The 24542-nt window shown below is 46.1% G+C and overlaps 1 protein-coding gene across 2 annotated transcripts in view; it reads right to left on the reverse strand.

The window, feature by feature from the left end:
- STXBP5 (syntaxin binding protein 5) overlaps positions 1-24542 on the reverse strand; it is a 698920-nt gene that overhangs the window by 460608 nt on the left and 213770 nt on the right. For both annotated transcript variants that reach the window (XM_063917879.1, XM_063917878.1), the window contains exons 3-4: positions 22574-22655; positions 11689-11789 (exon numbers count right to left, since the gene is read on the reverse strand). In XM_063917879.1, the coding sequence (XP_063773949.1) occupies positions 11689-11789; positions 22574-22655 (183 nt within the window). The remainder of the gene's footprint in view (positions 1-11688; positions 11790-22573; positions 22656-24542) is intronic.

Raw genomic sequence — 24542 nt, forward strand, 5'->3', positions numbered from 1 at the left:
TTTTTTCTACTTGCACCACTGGTGTCTAGTTTACTTATGTAATGGACGTAAAATAAAAAGCTGTGTATTTTAATATGTTGCTAAAGAAATCTCTATATTCCACGAAGCAAACAATTTTTTTCCCACATTTTTGGGAAATTCTACAGTAATGCTACAATTCCGATATTTATATGGTCATAAACAGCGGGTGCTGTATGCCTGTATACAGCAGTGTGTCATACCGTTACTTCTTCTGCATATATTACTTTTTATCTATCACATTCCATTCACTTACATGTCTCATACCGACACTATGACCACTAGTAAAAGTCTTAGGGAATTAAAGGTACAAAAGCATGTTTACTTTGTTTTTATTACTAAAAAATACATTACATATTGGAGCTAATAATAATGGAAAGCAAGGTACAATGTCTGCCAATTGGGAGAAAACTTTTGTGATTTGCTGTGACAAGGTTATGGCACCCTTGGCAACAGTCCTTTCTTATTCTACAATGAAGCACCAAACAATGTTAGCGGTGTATTCACAAAACAGCCAATCACAAGCGATTCGCTAGTGGCAACGACCGCCATCATAATCCGCTAAGAGCATCTGCCTTTGACCATCCACCGCATCTGTAGCCTGGTCTGCATTCATTTGCAAGTGGGCAAACATGGACCTACTGCAGTGGTTCTCAAACTTTTTTCAATCACGGCACCCTAGAGTATCAGAATTTTTTTCACGGCACCCCTAGGCCAAAAGATTTTTATTGAGAAATTTAGAAAGTAGGATTTTAATTAACTACCAGTAAATCCTTGTCTTGTAGTCCGTAGAGGATGCTTGGGTCCACATTAGTACCATGGAGTATAGACGGGTCCACTAGGAGCCACTGGCACTTTAAGAGTTTAATAGTGTGGGCTGGCTCCTCCCTCTATGCCCCTCCTACCATACTCAGTCTAGAAACTGTGCCAGAGGAGACGGACAACTTCTAGAGAAGGATTTTACGCAGATAGTGGCGAGATTCACACCAGCTCACACAAACAAGGCAAACCAAGCAAACTAGCTTGAAAACTCAGCAACAGCTGAATAACATTACCAAACCAAGTAATAACGCAGTACTGAACCAAGTAACCACTGCAGGATCACGAAGCGCTGGGCGGGCGCTCAGCATCCTCTACGGACTACGAGAAAAGGAATTACCGGTAGGTAACTAAAATCCTATTTTCTCTTACGTCCTAGAGGATGCTAGGGTTCACATTAGTACCATGGGGATGTACCAAAGCTCCCAGATCGGGAGGGAGAGTGCTGAGGCTCCTGCAGAGCTGATTGACCAAATGTTAGGTCCTCAGAGGCCAAAGTATCAAACTTGTATAACTTAGCAATTGTGGTCGACCCAGACCAAGTTGCCGCTCGACAAAGTTGTAAAGCCGAGACACCCCGGGCAGCCGCCCAGGAAGAACCCACTTTACGAGTAGAGTGGGCCTTAACAGATTTTGGACACGGCAATCCTGTCATAGAATACGCATGCTGGATAGTGAACCTGATCCAGCGAGAGATCGTCTGCTTAGAAGCAGGACACTCAATTTTCTTGGGATCATACAGGACAAACAGAGAGTCCGATTTTCTGTGACGAACAGTTCCCTTCACATAAATTTTCAGAGCCCTTACAACCTCCAAGGACTTTGATGGAATTGAGGAGTCAGTAGCAACTGGCACCACAATAGGTTCATGGAAGATCAAGTATGGACTTTTACAAGACAAATCCCCCAACTCCGACACACATCTAGCAGAAGCTAAGGCCAACAAAGTGACAACCTTCCATGTGAGAAACTTGACCTCAACCTCCTGTAGAGGCTCGAACCAATCCGATTGGAGGAATTACAACACCACGTTAAGATCCCAGGGCGCTGTAGGCGGCACAAAGGGAGGCTAGATGTGCAGAACCCCTTTCAAGAAAGTCTGAACCTCAGGGAGGGAAGCCAGCTGTTACTGGAAGAAAATGGATAAGCAGAAATCTGGACCTTTACGGATCCCAACCTCAGGCCCATATCCACACCTGCTTGTAGTAAGAGGAGAAATCGTCCCTGAAATGCCACCATAGGAAACTTCTTGGATTCACACCAAGATACATACCGTTTCCAAATGCGATGGTAATGTTTAGACGTTACTACTTTCCTAGCCTGTATCAGGGTAGGAATAACCTTGTTCGGAATGCCCTTCCAAGCTAGTATCTGGCTTTCAACCTCCATCCCATCAAACGTAGCCACGGTAAGTCTTGATAGGCGAACGGCCCCTGTTGCAGCAGGTCCTCCCGAAGAGGGAGAGGCCTCGGGTCTTCCAGCAGTAGACCCAGAAGGTCCGCGTACCAAGCCTTTCTTGGCCAATCCGGAGCGATGAGGATTGCCTGAACTCTTGTTCTCCTTATGAGCTTTAGGATCCTTGGAATGAGTGGAAGTGGAGGGAACATGTACACCGACCGGAAACACCCAGGGAGTCACCAGGGCGTCCACAGCCACTGCTTGCGGGTCTCTGAACCTGGAACAATACCTCCAAAGCTTCTTGTTGACACGAGAGGCCATCATGTCTATTTGAGGTAAACCCCAAAGATTTGTCGCCTCCGTGAACACCTCCGGATGGAGGCCACACTCTCCTGGACGGAGATAGTGTCCGCTGAGGAAGTCTGCTTCCCAGTTGTCCACTCCCGGAATGAAAATTGCTGACAGCGCCAACGCGTGCTTTTCTGCCCAGAGGATGATTCTTGTTACCTCCGACATTGCAGCTCTGCTCTTCATTCCACCCTGTTGGTTAATGTAGGCTTGGAGAAGACCGCTGTACATGGCTCTTAGCTCCAGAATGTTTATTGGAAGACTGGATTCCAGCCTTGACCACCTTCCTTGGAATGTTGCCCCTTGAGTGACTGTACCCCATCCCCTGAGACTTGCATCCGTGGTCAGAAGGATCCAGTCCTGAATCCCGAACCTGCGGCCCTCCAGAAGGTGAGGCATTTGCAGCCACCAGAGGAGTGAAATCCTTGCTTTCGGCGACAGACGTATCCTCTGGAGCATATGTAGATGAGAACCTGACCACTTGTCTAGGAGGTCCAGTTGGAAGGATCAAGCATATAATCTGCCATACTGTACAGCCTCGTAGGAGGCAACCATCTTTCCCAGAAGGCGAATACACTGATGAACCAATACCCGGGCATGCTTCAAGACATCCCGGACCATCAATTGTATCACCAACGCTTTCTCCACCGGTAGAAACACTCTCTGCACTTCCGTGTCGAGAATCATCCCCAGGAAAGACAATCTCCTCGTCGGTTCCAAATGTGACTTTGGAAGGTTCAGGATCCAACCATGTTCCCTGAGCAGACGAATTGTGAGAGCAATGGACTGCAACAACCTCTCCCTTGATGATGCCATTATCAGCAGATCGTCCAGATATGGAATTATGTTCACTCCCTGTCTGCGGAGGAGAACCATCATCTCTGCCATCACCTTGGTGAACACCCTCGGTGCTGTGGAGAGCCCGAATGGCAGTGCCTGAAACTGATAGTGACTGCAAATCTGAGATAAGCCTGATGCGGCGGCCAAAACGGGATGTGGAGGTACGCATCCTTGATATCCAGGGATACCAGAAACTCTCCCTCCTCCAGACCTGAGATCACTGCTCTCAGAGACTCCATTTTGAATTTGAACTCTCTCAAATAGGGGTTTAACAATTTCAAGTTCAAAATCGGTCTGACCGAACCATCCGGTTTCGGTACCACGAAAAGGTTTGAATAGTAACCCATGTGTTGCATATGAGGTGGAACTGGAACAATGACCTCTGACTTTTCCAATTTTTGGATGACTTCCTGTAGGATAGCCCTGTCTGTCAGTAAAGCTGGCAAGCCTGATTTGAAGAATCGGTGAGGCGGGAGTTCTTGAAACTCCAGTCTGTACCCCTGGGATACAATATGATGTTACCCAGGGATCCAGGCCAGACGACACCCAGGCGTGGCTGAAACGTTTGAGTCTCGCACCCACCAACCCGTTCTCCAGGCTGGGCGGTCCACCGTCATGCTGAGGATTTTGAGGAACCAGAAGCAGGCTTCTGGTCCTGGGAGCCTGCAGGAGCAGGCTTCTTGGATTTTGCCAAACCACCTCTAAAGAGGCTTGGACTTTTTCATCTTAGCGGTTTGAAAGGACTGCGATGCCGAGGAAGAAAAGGGTTTCTTTGTAGAAGGAGCAGCTGAGGGGAGAAAAGGTGACTTACCTGCGGTAGCCGTGGAAATCCATGAATCCAACGCTTCCCCAAATACAGCCTGACCTGTGAGGGGTAGGTTCTCCACACTTCTCCTGGATTCTGCGTCTGCAGACCATTGGTGTAACCAGTGTCCCCTGCGAGCTGAGACCGACATGGAAGATATCCTTGCATTCAGCATACCCAGGTCCTTCATGGACTCCATCATGAAACCCGCAGAATCCTATATGTTACGTAAAAACAGTTCAATGTCACTTCTATCCATTGTATCCAAATCCTCTAGTAACGTGCCTGACCACTTTACTATAGCTTTAGAAATCCATGCACAGGCAAAAGTAGGCCTTAATGCCACCCCTGAAGCAGTGTACATGGATTTGAGCGTAGTGTCAATTTTACGATCAGCCGGTTCTTTTAACGCGGTAGATCCGGGAACAGGTAACACTACCTTTTTTGACAGCCTGGAAACAGATGCGTCAACTATGGGTGGGTTTTCCCATTTTTTTCTATCCTCCTAAGGGAAGTGAAAAGCAACCAGAACCCTTTTGGGAATCTGGAATTTTTTCTCCGGGGTTTCCCATGATTTTTCAAATAGAGCGTTTAATTCTTTAGACGCAGGGAAGGTTAGCGAGGCTTTCTTATTGTCTATGAAGAAAGCCTCCACAACCTGCTCAGGTGGTGTGTCAGTAATGTTTAACACATCTCTAATGGCCTCAATCATGAGCTGCACTCCCTTTGCAAGGGATTCCGCCCCCCTCAGCACATCCCCATCACCGTCTACTGTATCAGAGTCGGTATCCGTGTCAGCTTGTATAATCTGGGCAAGCACACGTTTCTTTGGATATATGCTAGGGGCTTTAAAAGGAATAGGAACAGAACCTGACCAAACTGCCATAGAATTCTTTAAAACCTGAGTTTCAGACTCAGTATGAGCAACCCTAGCAGCAATCTGAGAGATCATTCCCTTAATTGAAGTCAGCCATTCTGGCACAGAGATAGAAGCCTGAGACAAGACATTACATTCCTTGGTACAGGGAATGTATTCCTCTGGAGAAGAAACTTCCTCTGCAGCATAAGACACAGAGTCCCTGGACATGGCTATGTGAGAGAACATACACCCACACACACACACAGGGAAAGTCAGACACAGTTTTCCCCCCAAGTACCTTCAGAGAAACAGAGCTTGGAGCCAGAACACACACAGCGCTTAATTAGGCAGTTGTAAACACAAAACCTGGTGCTGACTGTGTACCCTTAATAGACTACACAGTAATTTACAGCCTCCCCCCTCCCCCCCCCCCCTTTTACAACCCCTTGGTACTGCACAGGATAGCTGGAGTCGTGTGGAGGGACAGCACTCTCAGTCAGCGTCTCTGTAGCTGTATCTGCAGGGAGAAAATGGTGCTGGAAGCCGCTGGGTCCGCTCTGAGGAGAAGCTCTGCCCCTTGAACATGGCGCGTCTTCCCGCACTTTTAATTCTTTAAACTGGCCTGAGGTATGGCTGGCAGCGTTACCGGGGTCCCTGACAGCCTTGAGTGACCAGTGTAGGGTGTTTGCGCTGGCTCAGGGCGACCCTCATAGCGCCACACTGTGTACAGCTGCGCTCTCCGGAGCGCAGTTAGTACTGCGCTCCTACCCTGTTGCCGCCATTCACACCGGCTCCCCGCTTGTCGGGTCATTGGTGACTCACTCGCCACCAGAATCTTCTGGCTCTGTTGGGGGTGGCGGCATGCTGCAGGAATGAGCGGTCGCCTCGGGCGGTTAGCGATCATCACCCTCAGGAGCTCAGTGTCCTGTCAGCGGAGATAGTGGCCATTAACCTCTCAGGGTTGGACAATACTTCCCCCCTAAGTCCCACGAAGCAGGGAGGCTGCTGGCAACAGTCTAACTCTAAGAAAAATAATAAAACTAGAAAAACTCCTATGGAGCTCCCCTAGCTGTTACCGGCTCCTCTGGGCACATTTTCTAAACTGAGTCTGGTAGGAGGGGCATAGAGGGAGGAGCCAGCCCACACAATTAAACTCTTAAAGTGCCAGTGGCTCCTAGTGGACCCGTCTATACCCCATGGTACTAATGTGGACTCCAGCATCCTCTAGGACGTAAGAGAAAAAAATATTACATTAAGTACATTATGTTTATATGTCATCTTTAGGTTCAGTTACAAGATTTGCTTCTGTTTATCCATGTATTTTAAGATTGGCAGCCACCAGCACTGTTTTTGCCTATTACATTGGCAATAAATAGTTTGAATTAGTCCACCAACCCAGGGCACCCCTGCAGGTGTCCCGCGGCACCCCAGGGTGTCACGGTACACAGTTTGAGAACCACTGACCTACTGTAATCGGACCACATTAGAACATCCCCTTCTCTCCCCCATTCCACCTCTGATGTTCTTCTCTGGACCAAATACATTCTCTGTCAGCTCCCCTTGTGTTACATTATGTGCCAATATGCTTTCACAGTGGCAATAGAGATTAATGGCATACAAGCTTATGAGCCTAATTCAGAGATGTACGCAAACCAAATGGTTTACGTACATCTCTGATGTTAGGCGATCTGTGTATCCTCCACTGGCCCTGACTGAGTGAAAACACAATCCACCCTAAGTCACCGGAGGATGTAAGGATGCCCAATGTTCAAGCAGATGATACGATGCTGTGTCTTCAGACACAGCAGCAGATCAGAGAAGCCGTCCGAAGGCGTCTATTTAAGATGCCTCCTGTAGCATTATCATATTATTGCACAGCCGCTGCCTACAAAGTTGCAGCATCCATCACTGAATCAGGCTGTATGTTCTATTTGGTTAACACATTATAGAAGTTGACAAAAATAAACAAGATTAAATATTTGTTTTCTCTATTATGGATGAAATAAATAAATAAAAAAACTCCAAAATATATATACAGAAAAATATACATATGGTATATACTTGTATTTCCATTTTTATTTCTCTTTATCCTTACATAACCAAATGATATAAACAGGACAATACAAGCCTGGCACAAAACTCTGGCGACATAACAGTTAAGAAATGGACTGGAAAAATAAATCAAATTGTTAACACAGAAAGGGAAGCTTAACCAAGATGTTTTAAATCAGGGAAGAGCTATTAAAAGCATACATCAGCTATCACAAAGTAACACTATAAACCTGTAATTACTCTTTGAACAGATATATCCTCCCTTAAAGTGATCAAAGGCGTTAGTGCTACCAGGAACGATGTTCGTTCAGTTAGATTCTAGAATAAATATTCAAAATGAATATCTTATGCATTTCAAGTTCTGTCTGGATTATTTAAATCTAATAAATGCAAAATCCAGAAATAGTTGAGCCTACTGGAGTTTGTAAGCAGACGTAATCAAAATGTGTATCGTCAATACAATGTAAAATAATAGTCTTGTCACATACATAATAAGGATCATATACATCCAAATAATCTGAGAGCAGTGTTCAAAAGCTTCTGCGCTATGTACTCGTCATTCGTCATCATTTTGTTACATTTTGGGATATCCTATCTCATTGAGAATTGTAGAGCAAATGTTCTATGAAGCAAACAAGCACAACTTAAAGCCAAAATATATTTATTAAAATGGTTATATCCCCAAATCTGCAAGCATTGTAAAACAGCCTATGGCAGGCCTCTGCATCAATTTCACCACAAAAAACAAAAAAAATGTATTTATGTTTTGTTTTAAGCACTAATTTAGGCTTGTTAAAGATGCTCACAATACACAAAAGAATACCAGTAATTTGTTTACTGTATATGTTCCAAGATGGCTGGACCCATCTTATGGCGTTGTGATATTGGCGTTTCTATAGTGGGTGCAAAGTGTGCGGTGCTCACGGGCCTCTGGGTCCAGAGGGGCCCACACTGTACCCATATTATAATAGTCACCTTTCTGGAGTCCAGCGTTGGCCCGCAACGAAAATTGCAGCAAAAATGGACGCCGCTCATGCACAGTAGCCAAATTGGTCTCCGGAAAATGGCAGGCACCATGTTTCCAGAGACCTGCCCCTGCGCATGCGCAGTAGACTCCGGCACATTGCCGGAGACCACTGCGCCGTGCAGAGGAGGCGGCCCACCCGGAGGTGCACACAGGTCCCCTCATCTGTTAAAGCCCCCCAGCGTTGTGATCCCAAGTCAGATGACAGAATCTGCTTTGGAGGCCACTGTCTGATATACAGTATATACCATTAGGTCATACTTGCCTACCATCCTGGAATGGCCGGGAGGCTCATGAAAATCGGCTGGCACTCCTAGCCAGCCAGGAAAGTGGGCAAGTCTCTTGCATCCCGGGCACCCCCGTTCGCAGATGAAAAGTGGGCTGGGCGATGATGCGATTCGTGCTGAATCACGTCATCGTGGTCCCGTCCCCGTGGCCATGATGATGCAATTGCATCTCCACACCCCTGGACTACTCCAATTCTGAACCCATGGCTCCCTTGTTCTGCCGACCTGGCTGCCCCCTCGTAATAAGAATTGTTTTAATTGAATCACAAAATGACAATAAACTCTGACAATATGTATGGATCTTCCTGTGTATTTGCAGCCATGAAAGTAGAGATCTTTGAAATGAACAATGGGTTTTATAATTGGGATGTAGTCACAAATATTTTATACTGCTATCATCGGGGGTCATTCCGAGTTGTTCGCTCGCTAACAGATTTTAGCAGCATTGCACACGCTAGGCCGCCGCCCTCTGGGAGTGTATCTTAGCATAGCAGAATAGCTAACGAAAGATTAGCAGAATTGCGAATAGAAAATTCTTAGCAGTTTCTGAGTAGCTCGAGACTTACTCCTACACTGCGATCAGCTCAGCCCATTTCGTTCCTGGTTTGACGTCACAAATACGCCCTGCGTTCGGCCAGCCACTCCACCGTTTCTCCAGACACTCACGCGTTTTATCCTGGCACGCCTGCGTTTTTCCGCACACTCCCAGAAAACGGTCAGTTTCCGCCCAGAAACACTCACTTCCTGTCAATCACACTCCGATCACTGGAAATTCTTTGTTCGGACGTGAGTAAATCTACTAAGTTTTGTGCTAAAATACTTAGCGCATGCGCAATGCGTAACATGCGCATGCGCATTTTCGCCTTAATTGCTCCGTTGCGAAAATCGGCAACGAGCGAACAACTCGGAATGACCCCCATTATGCGGAATGGTAAACCATATCAGGAATAGATGAAAAACAGTGTCTGATATACAGAAATTATGATTAAAACTTCACTCTTTCCCAGTCCCTTGACCTTATCACAGCTACCTTGAGTTTAAGATGTCATTTAGTGTTAATCTAGCTACAAGACAAAAATAGTACACTTTATAAAAAAAATATGTTGTGCTGTCAGGGGGAAGATAAAGCTAAAACAAAATTTGGAACAGCAATCAACCCTAGCTGAGATCACTAGAAGAGCACGAGTGCAGATGGATTTACGGGTATTAAAAAAAAAATACAATGTTAGTTAAAATGGATGTAATCCTGTTGTCTTGTGCAGCTTAATTGGTTGGGCTGTTTTTGAATCATATGGGGTCAGTTAGTGTGGTTGGCAGATAGCCTTATGAACAGGCTGATGTACTGTATATGCAACCAATAATAATCTGATCGTATTACCACTGAGCATCACCATCATTTGTTGTGGCGACTCCAATTACTCTTTGGGGTATATTCAACTGGCCGCGAAAACGCAGTAATTGACCACAAGTATACTTTTCACACCTATTGTGCTAAAATTACCAATTTCACTCTAAACAAATGGCTTTTCATCAGTACAGTATGTGCGCTACTGTTTTTTGATCCATTGCAAATGTGCAAAAACTGGATTTGCTCGATAATTCTTGCCAGCAAATCCAGAGAAAAGTAGATGAAAATGAGGAAATGTGCTTGTGTACCGTATAAAAAAAAAGCCAAACTAATATAGGATAACAGTATAGAAGTGTATTAGTGGTCATAATAAAAAGTATTTGGCTTACTTAAAATTGGTCAAATGGTTGTATATTCATTTTTCTAAAAAAGTGGAAAAAAAATGACAGAAAACAAGTGTATTTCAGCAAAACAAGTGCTCAAATTAAATTAGGGGTACATAAAAATGGGTATAAGTATACATATTTGGGTCATTTTAAGCAACTCATCAAACACCCCAATATACCTGTCACATACCTTGTACCTCAATTTCCATCATTTTGCACTTTTTATACCCCAAAATTGACATCATTATTGGCCAATTATAAAATAATAATAAAACGTCTAAGTGTCTAATTACTCATTAAGGGGAGTGTCCTAGAGGTTCTGAACGAAATTCTAATGTATGCTATGCTGGGTTATAATTTTATAATCCACCCTCTTTGTAAAATGACATTTAGGACAGAATGTAGTAAGCATTACATCTGTGATGCGGTACATTCTTCCACTTATCACTTACATACTGACGTTATTAACGCTGGTATGTACTAGAAATGCGCAAAGGATAGCCCTCCCAATGTGAGCTGTCCTTTATGATAGGCAGACACGGTTACTCTGGGAGGGGATGCTAGGAAGGGATCTCTCTATGAAACAATGCAAAGAGAAGCCCATAGGCCAGTGGTTCCCAAACTGTGTGCTTAGGTTCCCTGGGGTGCCGTGAGGTTCTGGTAGGGGTGCCATGGGATATGCCAGGGGTGCCAAATTATTTATGGTCAAAGTGTTAGGCAAAACTAGTGCTTGTGGCTGCCAATCCTAAACATGTGGACAACCAGAAGCACAACTGTACACCACCACCTAACTGAACCTAAGGATGACATGTTAGGCACAAGTTTACTTAATTTAATGTTTTTTCCCCCTCAAATTTATCAATAAATTTATTCTAGGGGTACCTTAGGGCTCTAGGGCTCCGTGATTCAAAAAAGTTTAGGAACCAAAGCCATAGGCTTTTATTGGGTAACACCCACATAAACTTTGTGGGGTCTATTTACTAAGCCTTGGATGCAGGTAAAGTGGACATAGATAAAGCACCAGACAATCAGCTCCTAACTGTCATTTTTCAAACCCAGCTTGAGACATGCCTGTTAGGAACTGATTGGCTGGTACTTTATCTCCATCCAAGGTTTAGTAAATAGATCCATATGTTACCCAGCAGGAACAAGCTCCAGAATGTATTGCATTCCGGTGCTTAGTACATATGAGAAATGCAGCCAAATTCTGGATTCTTGGCCGCATTTTCCCTTCAGTACATCTTGCCCTTAGACGTTTAGTCATGAGTCAGACAGTACACAGAACAACAATGCTTATTTATGTTTAGACAGACCATCATCATCAATGGCAGCATGTTCTCAGAAAAAGTGACCCACATCGATTTAGAGAAAGCAACTTCAAATACAGATTAGAACCAATATGACCACTTCTCACATATAAAATTATTACAAATCCTGTACATAATACACAGTTTAAACATCCTATATGATACAATACATAAGTCAGCTTAATGATTTCTCTTACCGTTCCCTGGTGAATCTCAGGGAATGCAATATGGCGGGTCTCTTTTGTCGCAGATTCCAAAGGTGTAAAGTGTCATCCGTCAAGGCACTCACAAGCGCTCCCTTTTTGTAAGAAAAAATGCATCAGCTAAACAGAAAATTAAGACATTCCTCATAAATTACAATTAAAAACACACATCTCACTAATGCTTTTAATCACAGTAACTAATAAATAACTCTGCAATCTTGAGATGGACCTAGTCAAAATGTCAACATTCATAATGTCCATCCCATAATGTCGGCAGTTATGGTAACATTGTTAAAATGTCAACATGCAACATGATATATGAATATTGTCAGAATGTTGACAGATGCGGCTCAGAGGAGTTTGGGATAGCAGAGAAGTATTCAACACAACAACAAAGGATCAGAGATCTGACCCACAACTGACAATCATATGACCGCTGGAAACCAGAAGATGCCGTTGCAGCCGCAAGGATAAGGTAAGTCATCGCTGGGCAACCAGGATGAAATATCGACATTATGACCATTCTGACATGAATGCAGGCATTATGACATGTAGTACCCAACCCTTCTGAGAAGCAAATAAACTTAAGACACTGCATGTGTTGCTGTGACCTAACACAGGACACTCCTCTGGCTACTCCAGTATACCCAATAACAGCATTTCACTGTCTGTAGGAGGTACCGGATCTTATTTCTTGTCAGGTGCCTTCTCAGCCAGCTGGTGCCTCCCTACTTTGTAACCAGCTCTCACAATGCACACTTTTGTTCCTTATATATTACAGCACTATTTATAGATACCATAAAGACAACATTTCACTACATGTACAAACACAAAACGTAAGAAGAAAAAAAATTAATCTAACACATATAATGACAAAATAAATGGTTGTGGAAGGGAAGCAGGTGGCCTAGGAGAACTTAATTCAATGTAAGCAAGCAATAGGATTTCTTAGAGAAAATACTGTTAGCTTTGCAAATCCCCCAAAGCACATGACAGTCACATATATTATTTTATATATAAATGACAAGTAATTGTAAACCGCTGTGGGCTATGTTGTTGTTATTTACAAAATGTTAGTAATGTAGTGTGAAGGTACCTATATGCGAGACATCCCATATGTTAAACAGAATATTGGCGGGATGCACTAAAAGAAAATTGCAGTACAAACTCTGTTTTCTGGGTCTTACCGCATTTCCATATGCACTAAGACCCACATCCTGGGGTCTTGGTGCAGAGAGTAACGCCAGCTTTTAGGCTTCTTTCCGCAACGCGCTATGGGGGTCATTCCGAGTTGTTCGCTCGTTATTGTTTTCTCGCAACGGACCGATTAGTCGCTAATGCGCATGCGCAATGTCCGCAGTGCGACTGCGCCAAGTAAATTTGCTATGCAGTTAGGTATTTTACTCACGGCATTACGAGGTTTTTTCTTCGTTCTGGTGATCGTAATGTGATTGACAGGAAGTGGGTGTTTCTGGGCGGAAATTGGCCGTTTTATGGGAGTGTGTGAAAAAACGCTACCGTTTCTGGGAAAAACGCGGGAGTGGCTGGAGAAACGGAGGAGTGTCTGGGCGAACGCTGGGTGTGTTTGTGACGTCAAACCAGGAACGACAAGCACTGAACTGATCGCACTGGAAGAGTAAGTCTCGAGCTACTCAGAAACTGCACAGAGAAGTCTTTTCGCAATATTGCGAATCTTTCGTTCGCAATTTTACTATGCTAAGATTCAGGGCCGGCTCTAGGCATGTTCGAATAGAGCGGCCGCGCAGGGCGCCACCCTTAATGGGCGCCGCGCGCTGGCGCCGCCATATTCGAAGCGAGCCGGCCCTGTGTGTGTGTGCAGCGCGTTGTCCCCGCCGTCCGTGTGTGCGGCGTGCGCTGCGCGGCGCCGGTGTCTAACGTCAGACGCCGGCGCCGCGCATAGCGCACACAAGTGGCCGCCCGCCCACCGGCACTCGGATCCTCACTCTCCCGCCCGCCAGCACTCACGCCAGCACTCCTCCTCCCTCTCTCAGACTCAGCGCCTCAGGTATTTGGTGGGGGGGTCAAACATTTATGGATCGCACTGTGGGGGCATTTATCTGGCACACTGGGGGCATATCTGGCTCTGTGGGGGCATTTCTGGCACTGTGGGGGGCATATCTGGCTCATTGGGGGCATATCTGGCTCACTGGGGGCATATCTGGCACACTGGGGGCATATCTGGCTCTGTGGGGGCATTTATCTGGCCCTGTGTGGGGGCATTTCTGGCAATGTGGGGGCATTTCTGGCACCGTGGGGGCATATCTGGCACACTGGGGGGATTATCTGGCACACTGGGGGGATTATCTGGCACACTGGGGGCATATCTGGCACACTGGGGGCATATCTGGCACACTGGGGGCATATCTGGCTCTGTGGGGGCATTTCTGGCACTGTGGGGGGCATATCTGGCTCATTGGGGGCATATCTGGCACACTGGGGGCATATCTGGCACACTGGGGGCATATCTGGCTCTACTGGGGGCATATCTGGCACACTGGGGGCATATCTGGCACACTGGGGGCATATCTGGCACACTGGGGGCATATCTGGCTCTGTGGGGGCATTTCTGGCACTGTGGGGGGCATATCTGGCTCATTGGGGCATATCTGGCACACTGGGGGCATATCTGGCACACTGGGGGCATATCTGGCTATGTGGGGGCATTTATCTGGCCCTGTGTGGGGGCATTTCTGGCAATGTGGGGGCATTTCTGGCACACTGGGGGGATTATCTGGCACACTGGGGGGATTATCTGGCACACTGGGGGCATATCTGGCACACTGGGGGCATATCTGGCACACTGGGGGCATATCTGGCTCTGTGGGGGCATTTATCTGGCCCTGTGTGGGGGCATTTCTGGCACCGTGGGGGCATATCTGGCACACTGGGGGGATTATCTGGCACACTGGGGGGATTATCTGGCACACTGGGGGGATTATCTGGCACACTGGGGGCATATCTGGCACACTGGGGGCATATCTGGCACACTGGGGGCATATCTGGCACACTGGGGGCATATCTGGCACACTGGGGGCATATCTGGCTCTGTGGGGGCATTTATCTGGCCCTGTGTGGGGGCATTTCTGGCAATGTGGGGGCATTTCTGGCAATGTGGGGGCATTTCTGGCACGCTGGGGGGATTATCTGGCACACTGGGGGGATTATCTAGCACACTGGGGGGATTATCTGGCACACTGGGGGGATTATCTGGCACACTGGGGGGATTATCTGGCACACTGGGGGCATTTCTGGCACACTGGGGGCATATCTGGCACACTGGGGGCATATCTGGCACACTGGGGGCATATCTGGCACACTGGGGGCATATCTGGCTCTGTGGGGGCATTTATCTGGCCCTGTGTGGGGGCATATCTGGCACACTGGGGACATATCTGGCACACTGGGGGCATATCTGGCACACTGGGGGCATATCTGGCACACTGGGGGCATATCTGGCACACTGGGGGCATATCTGGCTCTGTGGGGGCATTTATCTGGCCCTGTGTGGGGGCATTTATCTGGCACACTGGGGGCATATCTGGCACTGTGGGGGCATATCTGGCTCTGTGGGGGCATTTATCTGGCCCTGTGTGGGGGCATATCTGGCCCTGTGTGGGGGCATATCTGGCTCTGTGGGGGCATTTATCTGGCCCTGTGTGGGGGCATTTATCTGGCCCTGTGTGGGGGCATTTATCTGGCCCTGTGTGGGGGCATTTATCTGGCCCTGTGTGGGGGCATTTATCTGGCCCTGTGTGGGGGCATTTATCTGGCCCTGTGTGGGGGCATTTCTGGGACTGTGGGGGCATTTCTGGCACTGTGGGGGCATTTCTGGCACTGTGGGGGCATTTCTGGAACTGTGGGGGCATTTCTGGCACTGTGGGGGCACTTATGCATCTGGCAATGTGGGCATTTATGTATCTGGCACTGGGGGCATATCTGGCTCTGTGGGGGCATTTATCTGGCCCTGTGTGGGGGCATATCTGGCTCTGTGAAGGCATTTATCTGGCCCTGTGTGGGGGCATTTATCTGGCCCTGTGTGGGGGCATTTATCTGGCCCTGTGTGGGGGCATTTCTGGGACTGTGGGGGCATTTCTGGCAATGTGGGGGCATTTCTGGAACTGTTGGGGCATTTCTGGCACTGTGGGGGCACTTATGCATCTGGCAATGTGGGCATTTATGTATCTGGCACTGGGGGCATATCTAGCCCTGTGGGGGCATATCTGGCACTGTGGGGGCAATTTTATATATGGCACTGTGGGGACATATCTGGCACTGTGTGGGCATTTTTATATCTGGCACTGTGGGGGCACTTATGTATCTGGCACTGTGGGGGCACTTATGTATCTGGCACTGTGGGGGCATTTATGTATCTGGCACTGTGGGGGGCATATCTACACTGTGGAGGCATTTATGTATCTGGCACTTTGGGGGCATTTATGTATCTGAACTGTGGGTGCATATCTGGCACTGTGTGGCCATTTATGTAGCTGGCACTGCTGGGGGGCATGTCACGTGTAGCTGGCACTGCTGGGGGGCATGTCACGTGTAGCTGGCACTGCTGGGGGGCATGTCACGTGTAGCTGGCACTGCTGGGGGGCATGTCATGTAGTGTTCCCGCTAGGCGTCTGTGGCTAGGCAATGTGTCTCAGTGCTCTCCCTGGTGCAATGTGTCTCAGTGCTGTGCCTGACGCAAAGTGTATAGGAGGTTCTACCTGGTGCAGTGTGTATTAGCTGCACTACTGTGTGGTGTAATGCAAATTGCCACTATTATGTGGCCACGTACCTTCCTCACGAAGTAACTCCCCTTAATTTTTGCTGCGCGCCTTCGGCGCGCACTGTCCATTCTTTGGCATATAGGTATGGGAACAACAAGCAGTATGTACATCATTTTGCCCTCCTAACTTAAAAAAGTGCCCTCCCTGTGATCAGCACCATGCCCTAAAAAGTGAACACTATCATGTGTAGCTGGCACTGCTGGGGGGCATGTCATGTGTAGCTGGCACTGCTGCGGGGCATGTCATGTGTAGCTGGCTAGCTGGCACTGCTGCTGGGCATGTCATGTGTAGCTGGCTAGCTGGCACTGCTGCGGGGCATGTCATGTGTAGCTGGCACTGCTGCGGGGCATGTCATGTCTATCTGGCACTGCACATTATGTGTATCTGGCACTATACTGGAGACATTGTGTGTAAGGAACACTACTGTGGCTATGTGTAAGGCGGCTAATTGTGTGAAAATGTGTTTATAGTTTGATGATATGAAGTTATGAGACCACGCCCACTTTTCCAGAGGCCACACCCACTTTTCCGAGAGCGCGCGCCTGCGGCGCGCGCATGGGGGGGGGGGGGCGCTTTTACATTTTCTCGCTCAGGGTGCTAGTAGGCCTGGAGCCGGCCCTGCTAAGATTCACTCCCAGTAGGCGGCGGCTTAGCGTGTGCAAAGCTGCTAAAAGCAGCTTGCGAGCGAACAACTCGTAATGACCCCCAATGTGAGGGATACGAGTGGATCCCTCCAAGCATGCCTTGTGGCTGCCACGTCACTCAGATGGACTGCCGGGGCCGATACCCAGAAGTTCAGTGACGAGAGCACATTGCAAAGAACAGCTCTTATCAGAATAGCTGTCTTTTGCAATTTTAATCGCATATGGTAGTGCATATGCGATTAGTACCACTGCAATATCAATGTATGTATTCCGCCTTCTTTGTGCATCTCACCCTATAATTAATTCAGTCATTTCCTACATGTTTCTGTGTTTTTGTTCTAATAAACATGTTTTCATTTAATTTTAAAGTAGACCTGTCAAAATTTCAAAACTACAGTTTAAAATCAACTATATTTTGCTTAGTTTATTGACCTACATCTATTGTTTATTTTGGGGCTGATTCGTATGCAGCGATCTGCGTCCTTCTCCTCACATGCTGGGGGCTGCCCAGTACAGGGCAATTAGATTGCGGATGCATCAAACTAAGGTTGACTCCTGGTAGCGCATCATCCCCATTTTTTTAATCGGAGCGGCTGTCCCATAGTCATGCAGAACATCCAGTGGGACAATGTGACCACCCAATACATCAAACGATGAACTGTGTGGATTTGAAAGTGCACACTATACAATGATCATTACGATCTTCCACGGATCGCAACATCATACAATATAGTGTGTACCCAGCTTTACAGAGAAGGAGGTGGTGAGTGCTATTTTAATATCTATTGCCCACAAGCAGTACATAGTTACTTTTGTATTAGGCATAAAAAAATTTGTTGTTTTTTTAATTATTATTAACCATTTACCTGGCAACTATCAGTATGGGTACCGGAGTTATGGACACTGGTGGATGGGAGGGATCGGACAATTACTGTAGTATCATTTGCCACTAGGAAAAGGGGAAAATGCAAGTGGGAATCTGTTGCTCCTGGGGGATCTGTTTACACTCGTGGGGGTAAATTTACTAAGATGGGAGTTCTATTTTAGATGGGATGTTGCCCATAGCAACCAATCAGATTCCAGGTATTATCTTCTAGAAGGTGCTAGATAAATGAGAAACAGAATCTGATTGGTTGCTATGGGCAACATCCCATCTTAAATAGAACTCCCATATTAGTAAATTTACCCTGTGGTTGGGAGGGACAATTACAGTGGGAGTCTATAGAGATGGTGGAGGCGCTGAGACATCTCCAAGAAAAAAAAAATTTCAATAAAATCTTTAAATACATTTTTGAAAACTGCATTCTAACGTTAATTCAAAAATAAATAAAAGAAGAAAACAAAAAGGAATAATCTACAATTTCCAAGCGGTTTTCGGTGGAAACATTAGCTTGTTAAGTGGTTAAATAAGTAAAAGGAACTAAAAAACTGAACAGAATTTGAAGTAAAAAAATCGCATCATTTTCTCAGTTCGAGTCCCCCTCCATTCCCTTCTGTCCCAAATAGCCATCATCGGTACTGCCCAATCTAGCAGGTCGCTCATTTCACCGCTGGGTGAATTGAGCGGCCCCCTTCCCCCTAACTCAGCACACATCGCACTCTGCTGAGCGGGGGGGGAGATGTGTGCTGAGCGGTCACTGATAGATTGCTCAGCACAAATCTCTCCCCGTGTGTACGGGACATAAGGGGCAGATCTATTAACCTGGAGAAGGGATAAAGAAGTGATAAGTGCAAGGTGATAACGCACCAGCCAATCATTACAGATTTGAAAAATGACAGTTCGGAGCTGACTAGCTGGTGCGTTATCACCTTGCACTTATCACTGGTTTATCACTTCTTTATCCCTTCTCCAAGCTTAATACATCTGCCCCTAAGTACGGCAAGTCGCCCATGGTTGGGGGTGTTTCGTCTTGGAACACTTCACCAACAGGGAGGAGTGCTTGGTGATGAAGATTTGTGGCAGTCTGGACAATTACTGCACTGCTATTTACATCTTTAAATTTAATAATCACCACAATAACTGTTGCGGCATTAGGTGTCAAGTGTTTTACAGCTGACTGGTGTTTCCCTACTTTGTAATGAAATTTCCCCATCAACCAATCAGCAGCTCTGTATAATTTTATAGTATGCAAATTACAGATGTTACTTCAGTGCTGATTGGTTTATGGGGCAACTTCTCCACTGGCTCACTTCTCCTCTCTTATCACTGCTTAGTAAATGTACCCCTATGTGTCCATGATTGGTTCTCCCTACAAAGGCTTGTAATAGTGATTGGCTTTCTAGTTATTCAGGAGATGTACACGGATACAGTTTTTTTCTTCACTCTATATAGCCCCGGTCCGCAACACCCCCCTCCCTTCTTACTTGTCAGAGACAGCATCCTCTCTCCCCGGCCCAGCACATACTGCTGTGTGCTGGTCCAGGGAGGCTGCTGTTCCTCTACAGTGGGAGGGGGGGGGGGGGGGGGGCGGGTTGAGCAATGGCACTGATCACCTCCCTCTCCAGATCTGTCTCTGGGAAATGGAATGCCTTCAATTATCCCACACCTCCTGCAGTACCCAGGCCCAGACCTGATTGTGTCCCTTAAAGATAGGATAAATACCCAATTTAACCGATAATGGGGTATGTGCAATTGCGGTCGAATTCCCGAAATTGTCGAAAAACGGGACTTTTTCGCCAAAAAAAAAAAAAAAAAATCGACAATGCAATTCAGTACTTTCCGTCAAAAAAACGGACTTTCAAAATTCGACTTTTTGAAATTCGACATTTGTCAAATTCGACATTTCTGCAATGGTACAAATGCGGCAATTCGCCAAAAGTATATTCAATTGAAGTTTGGAAATTCGACAACAGTGCTTTTAGACAGTAAATTCGTAATTTTCAATCCGCCACACTTTGGTGGGGGAATCTAATAAAAAAAATTTAAAACATGTTTTTTTTGGTGTTTTTTTTTATTGGTAATAGCATATCTATTTATATTAGAAGGGATTAGGTAATTGGTTTGTCTATTTTGGAGGCACAAGTATTATTTATATATTTTTAAAAATATTATTTTTTTTATTATTATTTTTTTTTTTTAAATGGAATGGTAAAATCCCGAAAAAAAATGGGGTGGGGTCCCCCCTCCAAAGCATAACCAGCCTCGGGCTCTTCGAGCCGGTCCTGGTTCTAAAAATCCGGGGGGGAAAATGACAGGGGATCCCCCGTATTTTTAAAAGCAGCACCGGGCTCTGCGCCTGGTGCTGGTGCAAAAAATACGGGGGACAAAAAGCGTAGGGGTCCCCCGTATTTTTTACACCAGCATCGGGCTCCACTAGCTGAACAGATAATGCCACAGCCGGGGGTCACTTTTATACAGCGCCCTGCGGCCGTGGCATTAAATATCCAACTAGTCACCCCTGGCCGGGGTACCCGGGGGGAGTGGGGACCCCTTCAATCAAGGGGTCCCCCCCCAGCCACCCAAGGGCCAGGGGTGAAGCCCGAGGCTGTCCCCCCCATCCAAGGGCTGCGGATGGGGGCTGATAGCCTTGAGAAAAGTGTAAGAATATTGTACCAGCATGCGGGAGAAAAACGGGCCCGCTGGTACCTGTAGTTCTACTGGAAAAAAATACCCAAATAAAAACAGGACACGCACACCGTGATAGTAAAACTTTATTACACACGTCGACACACACATACTTACCTATGTTCACACGCCGACCTCTGTCCACTTGTCCAAGTAGAATCCACGTGTACCTGTGAATAAAATTATACTCACCTGATCCAGTGTCCAGGTTATAATCCACGTACTTGGCAAAAAAAAAAAAAACGAACACCCGGACCAAACGGACTGAAAGGGGTCCCATGTTTACACATGGGACCCCTTTCCACGAATGCCGGGACCCCACGTGACTGCTGTCACAGAAGTTCCCTTCAGCCAATCAGGAAGCGCTACTTCGTGGCACTCACCTGATTGGCTGTATGCGCGTCTGCTGTCAGACAGCGCATCGCACAGCTCCCTCCATTAGTTTCAATGGTGGGAACTTTGCGGGTAGCGGTGGGTTTACCCGCGGTCAGCCGCTGACCGCGGGTGACCTCACCGCTGACGCAAAGTTCCCACCATTGAATATAATGGAGAGGCTTTGCGATGCGCTGTCTGACAGCTCAGACGCGCATAGCCAATCAGCAGAGTGCCAGGACGTTGCGCTCGCTGATTGGCTGAAGAGACCTTTCTGTGACAGCAGTCACGGGGGGGTCTCTGCATTCGGGGAAAGGGGTCCCATGTGTAAACATGGGACCCCTTTCAGTCCGTTTGGTTCGGGTGTTCGTTTTTTTTTTGTGCCAAGTACGAGGATTATTTTAAAAGATCCGGACACTGGATTGAGGTGAGTATAATTTTTTTCACAGGTACCCCGGATTCTTCAGTGACGAGGGGGGTGTGGCAGTCGGCGGGTCAACATAGGTAAGTATGTATGTGTCGGCATGTATGAAATAAAGTTTTACTTTCACGGTGTGTGTCTCCTGTTTTTATTTGGGCATTTTTTTTCCAGTAGAACTACAGGTACCAGCGGGCCCGTTTTTCTCCCGCATGCTGGTACTTGTGGTTCTCCAAGTACCAGCTTGCGGGGGAGGCTTGCTGGGACTTGTAGTACTACTGGAAAAAACAATATTCTTACAAATTTCTCAAGGCTATCAGCCCCCCATCTGCAGCCCTTGGATGGGGGGGGGGGGCAGCCTCGGGCTTCACCCCTGGCCCTTGGGTGGCTGGGGGGGGGGGGGGGGGGGGACACCATGGTTGAAGGGGTCCCCACTCCCCCAGGGTACCCCGGCCAGGGGTGACTAGTTGGATATTTAATGCCACGGCCGCAGGGCGCTGTATAAAAGTGACCCCCGGCTGTGGCATTATCTGTCCAGCTAGTGGAGCCCGATGCTGGTGTAAAAAATACGGGGGACCCCTACGCTTTTTGTCCCCCGTATTTTTTGCACCAGCACCAGGCGCAGAACCCGGTGCTGGTTTTAAAAATACGGGGGACCCCCTGTCATTTTTCCCCCCGGATTTTTAGAACCAGGACCGGCTCGAAGAGCCCGAGGCTGGTTATGCTTTGGAGGGGGGCCCCACGCAATATTTTTCGGGTTTTTTCCCGTTTTTTAAAAATCGGATCAAAATCCGTCAAATCGGCCGTTTTTCGACAGCGGGACTGTCGGAATTCGACGGTCGAATTGTGTCGAATTAAAAAACAGGCGAAAAATTGCCGCGATTCGCCGCTAATTGCATATATCCCATTGTGTTGCCGATTCATTTCATCTACACCATAGAACACCCCCTCCACAATCATAAACACAGAGTTCCTAGCATGTACCTGTATAATACTAAACAGACAAAGATAACAAAAGGAAACAACAGAGAAGAGACGTATGAACCAGTGATGTCAAAGGAGAGATTAAAGTGATTCCACTAACCTCATTAATCAGGAACTGAAGCTGGATTACTGTAGAATCACTGTCATGCTGGCAATAGCACTCAACTCCTGGCCGACCAAACCTGACATTAATTATGTTAAGGAAATACTGCTTTGGTTTAAGAAAAAAAAAAAGTATTTAAAAATGACAAAGAGAAGAACATAACAAGCTGTGTAAATGCCAGATTTCAGGATTTCCTTTCATCAAAGCTAAGTTTAGACTGCCATGAATATCATGATTCCTGAGCCAGAAAACTTAATTCAAATGTTAATATTAATTATAATGTGTGTTAAATAAAAATAAGTCCATAACCATTCCCTCATAAACTTGCCAACTGCACAGTAACCTGAACTAAATAAAGCAAGTAATGGAAAAAAAAAACTTTTACCACCAATATTTAAATTCATCCAAGTTCAGTGTAGTTGTGGAGAAAACAGAAGTAAATTGTATGAATCTAGGCTACAATGAAAGAAACACGGTAACACAGAGTCAGAAAGTAGCACTTCTAGCAGAAGGTGATAAATGAGCTATCTATATATACAGTAGATACTTAATCTATGGCCAAATAATGGCTCTTAGACAACACTACAGTATATATTTGCTTTACATACTTTCCTTAGTTTTTACTTTGGTGGGTTGGATTCATATCAATAATCTTATTAAAACCTAATCCCCCAAATCACATTTGTTCATCGCACAAACGCGTTTGTCCAGGGACAAGAAAAAAATTGGTATGGTATCAAATCTGGAAATAAAATGTTGGAAAACTCTAAAAACACCTTAAAATACAGGTCAACGAGAAAAACATACAAGGAAATATGCAATTCAGCATAGTCCTTACTGTTTGCTCCAGCACGTAAAATGTATCCACATGGTATAATAAAATAAATCCACACACTATGTTCGGTCATACAACATGTTAACTTGAGTAAATAAAATAATCAGTCATATCCAAACCTGTATATACTGTACAACATTTTTAATTCTTTGCATTTCTATATATAAATGTGGTACTATACGGACCATTTGTCATAAACAGCACTATAACAGAGCATTATACATATCTATTGTATCTGGAGAAATGTTGTTGTGTAAAATGCATGAAACTAAAGGTTTATAAATTATCAGTAAGCATTGTCAGAACTTGGATGGCATCTAGTGGCCCAACTACTGAACACTGGATTGTGAATTAATAAATGGAATTTTGAGACATAAGACAATTATTTTTGCTAGTAGACAAAGCCGTTGTGTGATGTCTATGAGGGTTGTTCTTTTGGTTCTTTTGCCAAATACAAGGATGCCATTTAGTAAATCTGGAGATTCTATATTTGTAATAGGAGAATCATTTGATAATAGGATTTTAATTACCTACCAGTAAATCTTTTTCTCGTAGTCCGTAGAGGATGCTGGGGTCCACAATAGTACCATGGGTATAGACGGGTCCCCCAGGAGCCATTGGCACTTTAAGAGTGTGGGCTGGCTCCTCCCTCTATGCTCCTCCTACCAGACTCAGTCTAGAAACTGTGCCCGAGGAGACGGACATCTTCGAGAGAAGGATTATACACAGATAGTGGCGAGATTCATACCAGCTCTCACATACAAGGCAAACCAAGCTAACGAGCTTGAAACTCAGCAAAAACTGAAACATTACTTAACCAAATAACAAAGGAAGTACTCAACCAAGAACAAAGTTAAACTGAACCAGATAACCACTGCAGGATCACGAAGCGCTGGGCGGGAGCCCAGCATCCTCTACGGACTACGAGAAAAGGATTTACCGGTAGGTAACTAAAAATAGGATTTTAATACCTACCAGTAAATCCTTTTCTCTTAGTCCGTAGAGGATGCTGGGGACTCCAAAAGGACCATGGGGTATAGACGGGATCCGCAGGAGACATGGGCACACCACAAGACTTTGAATGGGTGTGAACTGGCTCCTTTCTCTATGCCCCTCCTCCAGACCTCAGTT

Source organism: Pseudophryne corroboree, chromosome 4 (assembly GCF_028390025.1).
Source record: "Pseudophryne corroboree isolate aPseCor3 chromosome 4, aPseCor3.hap2, whole genome shotgun sequence".
In the NCBI taxonomy this organism is placed as follows: domain Eukaryota; kingdom Metazoa; phylum Chordata; class Amphibia; order Anura; family Myobatrachidae; genus Pseudophryne; species Pseudophryne corroboree.